At 49.1% G+C, this 6,613-nt stretch overlaps 1 protein-coding gene across 1 annotated transcript; it reads left to right on the forward strand.

Annotated features, from left to right (window-relative positions):
* Positions 1-1,724: 1,724 nt before the first annotated feature.
* LOC121139896 (EKC/KEOPS complex subunit LAGE3-like) lies at positions 1,725-4,611 on the forward strand. The gene is made up of 4 exons (XM_040743925.1): positions 1,725-1,911; positions 2,158-2,359; positions 2,701-2,829; positions 2,991-4,611. The coding sequence occupies exons 1-4, from the start codon at positions 1,752-1,754 to the stop codon at positions 3,133-3,135; spliced, it is 636 nt and encodes a 211-aa protein (XP_040599859.1). The 5' UTR covers positions 1,725-1,751; the 3' UTR covers positions 3,136-4,611.
* Positions 4,612-6,613: the final 2,002 nt, after the last annotated feature.

Genomic DNA, 6,613 nt, shown 5'->3' on the forward strand with positions numbered 1-6,613 from the left:
TCAGCCAAGCTCCTTGGAAGAAACTCAGACCACCTGAGCAACCTGAAAGAGACACTTCCTTTCTGATTAAACTGACTGTACGTTCTGCAGTGCACTTCAGGTTTCTAGAGCTGCCAGCAATGATGGGGTGGGTTTTGGTGTCACAACTTTATCTTTGAGTCATTTCTTCTTCTATAACTAACAACAATAAAATAATTTGTTGGTTCACCAACTTGGATTTTTGTGGTATCCTTACTTTGGGGTGTGCCCATTCCCTATATGGTAGAAGACATTTATTCACATGTCCCCAGAAACATTCTCACACAACACCTGGATACTCCAGAGCTGCACTCAGGTTTCTGGCCTAAATTTGGGACTGCCAAAGTCTGACTTCTCAACCCCACTGCACCAACCCTTAGTTGGCTGCTTTCCCATTGCTCCCCAAGATGTGTTCCTCAAGGACTGCCTGTGTAGTTGATAAAGCTGTACACACCACCAGACATTTCCCCATTCACATGACTATACTGAATAGGATACACAATAAAAAATCTTGATCCTAGCCCTCTGCCTGAGGCATCTATCCTGCTCTAAACTTGGTCAGTGGAACAGACCATCATCAAGAATATCCACATAGGCCTGGCAAAGGAAGTCTTCTGGGTACTGTTCCACCATGCCCTCTGGACCCTGAGAGGATATCTCCACTCATGGCAGGAATATGAAGTACCTCTGAGTATGATTGGGGACCATAGATTGAGGCTCCTCCCTCTTAGAAGTCAATAAGGCAATGGATCACTCTGTGGCTGCAGGACCTAGCCCGAATATCCTCGTACTTCATGGCCATCTGCAGCAGCAGCAGCAGCCTGGTGTTCGCCCTTCACGTTTGCCTGCTCGCCCTTCTTCCACACCTAAGTCCCTCATAACCTGAATGCCCCCAAGCAGGAAACACAATTGGGCAGACAATCCCCACCAGGTGGGAAACACAGGAGAAGCTCTACCCCTGAAAGCACTCATAGCTTCACTGAGAGTGTAAATACGTCTCTTCCACATGAAAAATGGTGAGCTTGTGTGCTGGGCTCCAAACAGAGGCTGCTGCTGTGACAGATGGTTTCTATAAGCTCACCCTGCTTGTGGAGCACAGTAATCGAGGGCTGGGATGATCTTACACTTTCAATCACACTAATCAGTATCACTAAGCCATGCCCAGCTGAAGAGCACTGAATTGTGTATGATGATGTTGTGGGTACAGGAGGAACCATTTGGGCGGGGCAGTTGGGCGGAACCATCATAGCAGGGTCCTAACAAGTCAGGGTGTTCGGGACACTGATCAGTCAGCTTGCACAGGATCTCTGAATACCCAGGTAGCACCACCCATCCACTCGTGCTGCTGGGCTGAGCTTCCCGAAGCCTCAGGCTTGTTGGGTCAGTGCCACTCATGGGCAGGGCAGCTTGGAGGAAATCTATATTGGAGGGCCCCATTAGTACAAGTTCCCTGGGAATGAACTGTTGAGAGAGCTGTAGGTTTTGGGTTCTCAGAGACATCCTCCTCCCCACCCCACGCCCCTCCGCGAGTCTGCACAGACAGCTAATTTACTGGAAACCAATCCTCGCGAGATCTTGTTTGCACATGCGCAGTGGTCCTCACGTGCTATTCCCTGTATAAACCCCCGCTGCACTTGGCACAAGGACTTCCTTTGTTCTCCGAGTGTGAGCAGTAAGGTTGTGTTAGTGGCGGGGGAGGGGGTTGGGTTGCTGAGAGGAAAGTCAGAGTAGTCATGCAGGACCCTGATGAGGGCCTAGATGGGAGAGCAGTGACTGAAGGAGGTGACAAGAATGGGCAGCAGAGTCCTCAAGCTCCCGAAACCCAGGCTAGCTCTCCAAGTTCGGCAACCGAAGGTGACCGTGGCAACTTCCCTCAGAGTGGCCCACAAGATTCCAGTAGCCCGGCTGCCCCTGGTAGCCCGGCTGCCCTGGTAGCCCGGCTGCCCCTGGTCCGCTGCCCTGGTAGCCCGGCTGCCCCTGGTAGCCCGGCTGCCCCTGGTAGCCCGGCTGCCCCTGGTAGCCCGGCTGCCCCTGGTAGCCCGGCTGCCCCTGGTAGCCCGGCTGCCCCTGGTAGCCCGGCTGCCCCTGGTAGCCCGGCTGCCCCTGGTAGCCCGGCTGCCCCTGGTAGCCCGGCTGCCCCTGGTAGCCCGGCTGCCCCTGGTAGCCCGGCTGCCCCTGGTAGCCCGGCTGCCCCTGGTAGCCCGGCTGCTCCAGGCAGTCCTGTAGGGTCCGGTGCAGCCGCTGAAGAGGCAGCTGTGGTTCCCCACAGCGAGCAGCCACCACTTGTCCCTGGACCCAGCGGAGATACGGCATCAACAACTGGAAATCGACTCCTGGAGTTGTATCCTTTTCTAAGAGACAGACCCTTGGCAGGGGCTACTGGAACATAGGGAGGCTAAAACTTCCATGGAAGGCTTTGGGGGCACGGTGCACAGCTAATTAGGAAATGGCCAGATGGCTGTAGTGTGGCCAGTCCAGTGCAGCGGTTGGCATCCTGGCAGGACAAGGAGACTCCTTGCCTTAGAGGGTTGAAGGGTATACAAGAAGACCTGAATCTCTGGAGAGGTGGGAGGTGACTAGGTTCGGGTGGCAGGAGGGCTCATTGCCAGACAGGCCTAGGAAATGTATCCAGGTAAAGGGAAACTAAGTAGTGGATGGTGCCTTAACCTTATCTCCCCACAGCTCTGTAACAGTGCCTTTCAGGTCTGCAGTGGAGGCAGACATGGCCCGCAGGTCCCTGGTCTCCAATGCCCGTCGCCAGCAAGTGATGGTTCAGCAGGAGTTCACTGTGAATGACAGTATCCTGTCTGTGTCAGTATCCCAAAAGTCTGGAGTAGGGGTGGACTCAGGATTGGGAGGCAGAGTGCACTCTAGAGCTCCCCTAATATAGACACGGGTGGATTTAATGTAAGCAGGACCTGAACAGATCCTCGTCATTTCCCTGACGGTGTCTCTCCTTCTCTCAATTTTAGTAGGTGGACTACTGAAGACCCTGTGCTCTTCCGCATTTCCATCAACACTTTTCTTGACCAGCTGTCCCTGGTGATGAGAAACATCCAGCGCCTGGAGTTTGTGGCTGTTGTCAAACGAGGCCGAGGAAGAAGTCGTGAATCCTAACATGTTACTGGATACAAGAAAAGTCAGAGGCGTTTTCATGTTTTGAACAATTGCTATTTTGCCCTTAAAATTTCAGTGTTTCAATACTCTGTGTCATGTATTAGTCTCATGGTTGGATTGTTTCCCAGTGGCTGAAGGAATGAGCGTTTACATGTTACAGACAAAATAAAAATTAGCAAATATTTTTTCATCTGACTTTACTTTTGACTATGGCAAAAACTGCCAGGTTTTCTCATCTGTGTGCTTCTGTGGAGAAGTTCTGTAATTTAAATGTCTGAGTAGTCCAAAGTAATTTAAGACAATTTAGGAAATGGAAGGAAAATGAAATTACTTGCGTATAGTCGTACAACAAAAATTATTGACAATGTTTTTGAAGTGCAGGTGTTTGTATATGTACATGTTGATATTGTGAGGGTCACCTGTGTGCACATGCATGTGTCTGTGTATGTACACATATGAATGTTCTGTATATGGAGCCCGGGTGCCGACCAGGGATGCCTATTCTTGGGGGCCTGGATACCTTGTGGTTTTCTTTTCTTTTCTTTCTTTCAATATGGCCTCACAGTGATTAAGAAATTCCAATTTGGCTAGACCGACTGGGCAGTAGGCTATGGGGATCTGCCTGTCTTCATATGCCTAGAACTGGCATGACAATGTATTGCCTCCCCCTCCAGATTTTATGTCAGTACTTGAACTGAATACACATCTTCATACTTAAGCAGCAAGAACTTGACCAAACTTAATCATCTCCCTAGATCCAGCACATTTTTGAAGTAAGAAAATTTGGAACTCCTGTTGTAGCTCAATCCTTGGGTGCTTGCATAGCATGCTAGAAGTCCTGGGTCACAAGTAATATGAAAAATAAGAGTATATTTTAGCAATATACTTTTCTTTATATATTATATGCATGAATGCAGCTATAATATACTATATCTTTTACAAGGTATATTTCTTTTAAATACCATCTTTTCCATTTTCTAAAACTGCATTTAAATAACACGTAGTACTTTAGTGCTTTCCAAGGTAATTTCCCCATAATAACGAAATCTATGCATGAATACTTCTTTTCCTGTACTACATTTTAAGAGGGACACTTATTAAGTTAATTATCCATTTATTTTTTAAACTCCTGTATCTGTAGTATACAGATGTTCTCCTAAATGTACCTTCCCACAAAATAATAGTTGCATATGCTCATCACCGCTAGAGTGTCCACCTGCCAAAATTTACAATGGGCATCACGTGAGATCCTAAGAACATAGAAACAGCAGAGTGGGATATGTGTGGCTCCTGGACTTCCTTTCCGATTAGTGTAGAGCGGCACTGAGGTAATTGATTGTGCTTGTGAAGTAGTGCCTAGCTGTGTACAAACAGCTTGCATGCAAGAATCTTGCTAAACTCACTCATTAATTCTTGTGACTGTTTTGTAGGCCCCATCAGATATGTATGTGGGAATGTCAATAAAGACAGTTTCATTCCGTCCTAATCTGATACTGTTCCCTGATTGTTTTCTTTCTTCACTCTGTCTTGGATGCTCCTGGTCCTCCTCTCTGTCCTTGGTATGTTGCGGGGTGGGGGGGTGGGGGCGTCAGGCCCCTCCCAGAGCCCAGGCTACTACCTCCCGAGAGATGAGGTTTCATATGCAGGTGAACGGGCACAGACGCAGGCACCTGGCTCGGTTGGATTGGGCAGTTACCTATGGAGTGGTTCCATTTGTACAAGTTCCCAGGGCAAGGGCTGTGTGAGGGGAAGTGGCCTATTGGCCTTCAGAGAGGTGCCTTGCTCCCCAAGGCCTAGGGGAGTGAAGGCTCAGCTGGAACCAACCTTTGCAAGATCCTGCCTGCACAAGCACAGTGGGATTCACATAAGCACAGTATATAAAGGTGTGGAGCTGGGTCTGTTCACCTCAGTCATTCAAGAGAGGGTGAGTGGTGTGGTCCTGTTGGAGGTGGATGCTGAGTGGAAAACCAGAGTCTTTGTGAAGGACCCCTGTATGAACACAGATGGGAGACGAGACGGCAGAAGAAGGTGAGCATAGATGTAGGTGGGCATCAAGCTCCTGATGTCCCGGCTAGCTCACAGAGTACTGCATCTGAGGGTGGCCGTGGAAGTTCACTCATGTGAGTGGCCCAGAAAATGCTGGTATCCAGGGTTCTCTAGGTAGGCTCAGCATAGGGAGCACTGTAGGGTCAGGAGTGGCAGCTGCCAATCTCCAGATACCAAATGTTCCTGGCCCCAGTGGAGATGCTCCAACAATAACTGTTAGTCGACTCCTGGGGTTGTACCCTTCCATAGGAGACCCTTTTCAAGGGCTACAGGAGCATAGGAAGGCTAAACCAGACATTTGCGACAGTGCCTGTCAGAGAGTCGTGTGAGAGTATAATAAACCTCAACATTTGGTCTTCCGGGGAGGGGTGGTGGTGGTGGTGACACTTTTAATGCAGTGGAGGAAATATGCTCTATGCAGAAAATGATGCTGGGACACTTGTATAAACTTCAGTGCTTACCCAATCCCATTTCTCAAACCAATACAAGTGGGACTCCTCAATATGGATTTCCCCTAAGTTGCCCCACCCACACGTGTTAATGATTCTGAGGACCACAGAAAGCCTTCGCATTGCATTATTCATGGGTGGTATAACCCAAGTGTTCAGAGCACCTGTGCAAGCAGTGCTTGTCTGTCTTGGACACTCTAAGACGTTAAGAATCTTACAGATGGTTCCTCTCAGCTTCTCCACCTAAACTGTCCCTTTGGACTGAGATCACCCTCTGAGACAAGGAAGCCCCACATTCTTCACCAGGCAGGCATCACCTAATGGCATTAGTCAATGTGGCTTAATGAGAAGGCCCACTGAAGTCCTGGATTACTAACTGCGTGTTCCACAGTCCTTCTGGGCTTATAGGAACCATCTGTCTCGGCAATGGCTTCTACTTAGGAGTCCAGCAGAGGGGCCTGCCGTTTTGCAGGAAATATATTGAAGAGGTGTATTTTCACACATGCCCAGAGAAGTCCCATATGCTTTGAAAGTCAGAGCTTTGTGTTAGCTCAGTCACTGAGTAGCCGCTGCCACAGAGGACTCAGCTCCCTTCCCCAGAAACCCCTGGCTTCCCTGTGCTCCTTCCCCTGCCCTGCCTCCCCTCTCCTCCTCTCCCTGCCCACCTTCTGGCCTTCTGCCATCCATAGGACATTTCCAGAAAGGAAAAGGAATCCTACTGTATGCCTGATACCTAGAATCCCCCTTTCCACTCCCTTTGCTGATCCAAGAAAGGGTCATGATCTGCTTCCTGCTGACACTGAGGATTCTACCCATATAAGAATTTAACAGAGAAATGGCAGGAAGGCTGTTACTACTGCTACTGTCTGAGGAATCGCTGATGATTTCTGTGAAAAGAACCCAGTGAAGGTGTTTAGGAAGAAATTTTCCTGCAACAGTAGTACCATTCAGCATCCAGAATATGGGACACAACTCAGCTACAA

This window comes from Mesocricetus auratus, unplaced genomic scaffold (genome assembly GCF_017639785.1).
Source record: "Mesocricetus auratus isolate SY011 unplaced genomic scaffold, BCM_Maur_2.0 Super-Scaffold_100003, whole genome shotgun sequence".
Classification (NCBI taxonomy): Eukaryota; Metazoa; Chordata; class Mammalia; order Rodentia; family Cricetidae; genus Mesocricetus; species Mesocricetus auratus.

Coding starts and splice junctions, on each gene's coding strand:
- LOC121139896 (XM_040743925.1), top strand. CDS start 1,752: ATGCAGGACCCTGATGAGGGCCTAGATGGGAGAGCAGTGACTGAAGGA. Junction 1,912..2,157: donor TCAGAGTGGCCCACAAGATT/CCAGTAGCCCGG, acceptor GCCCGGCTGCCC/CTGGTAGCCCGGCTGCCCCT. Junction 2,830..2,990: donor AATGACAGTATCCTGTCTGT/GTCAGTATCCCA, acceptor TCTCAATTTTAG/TAGGTGGACTACTGAAGACC.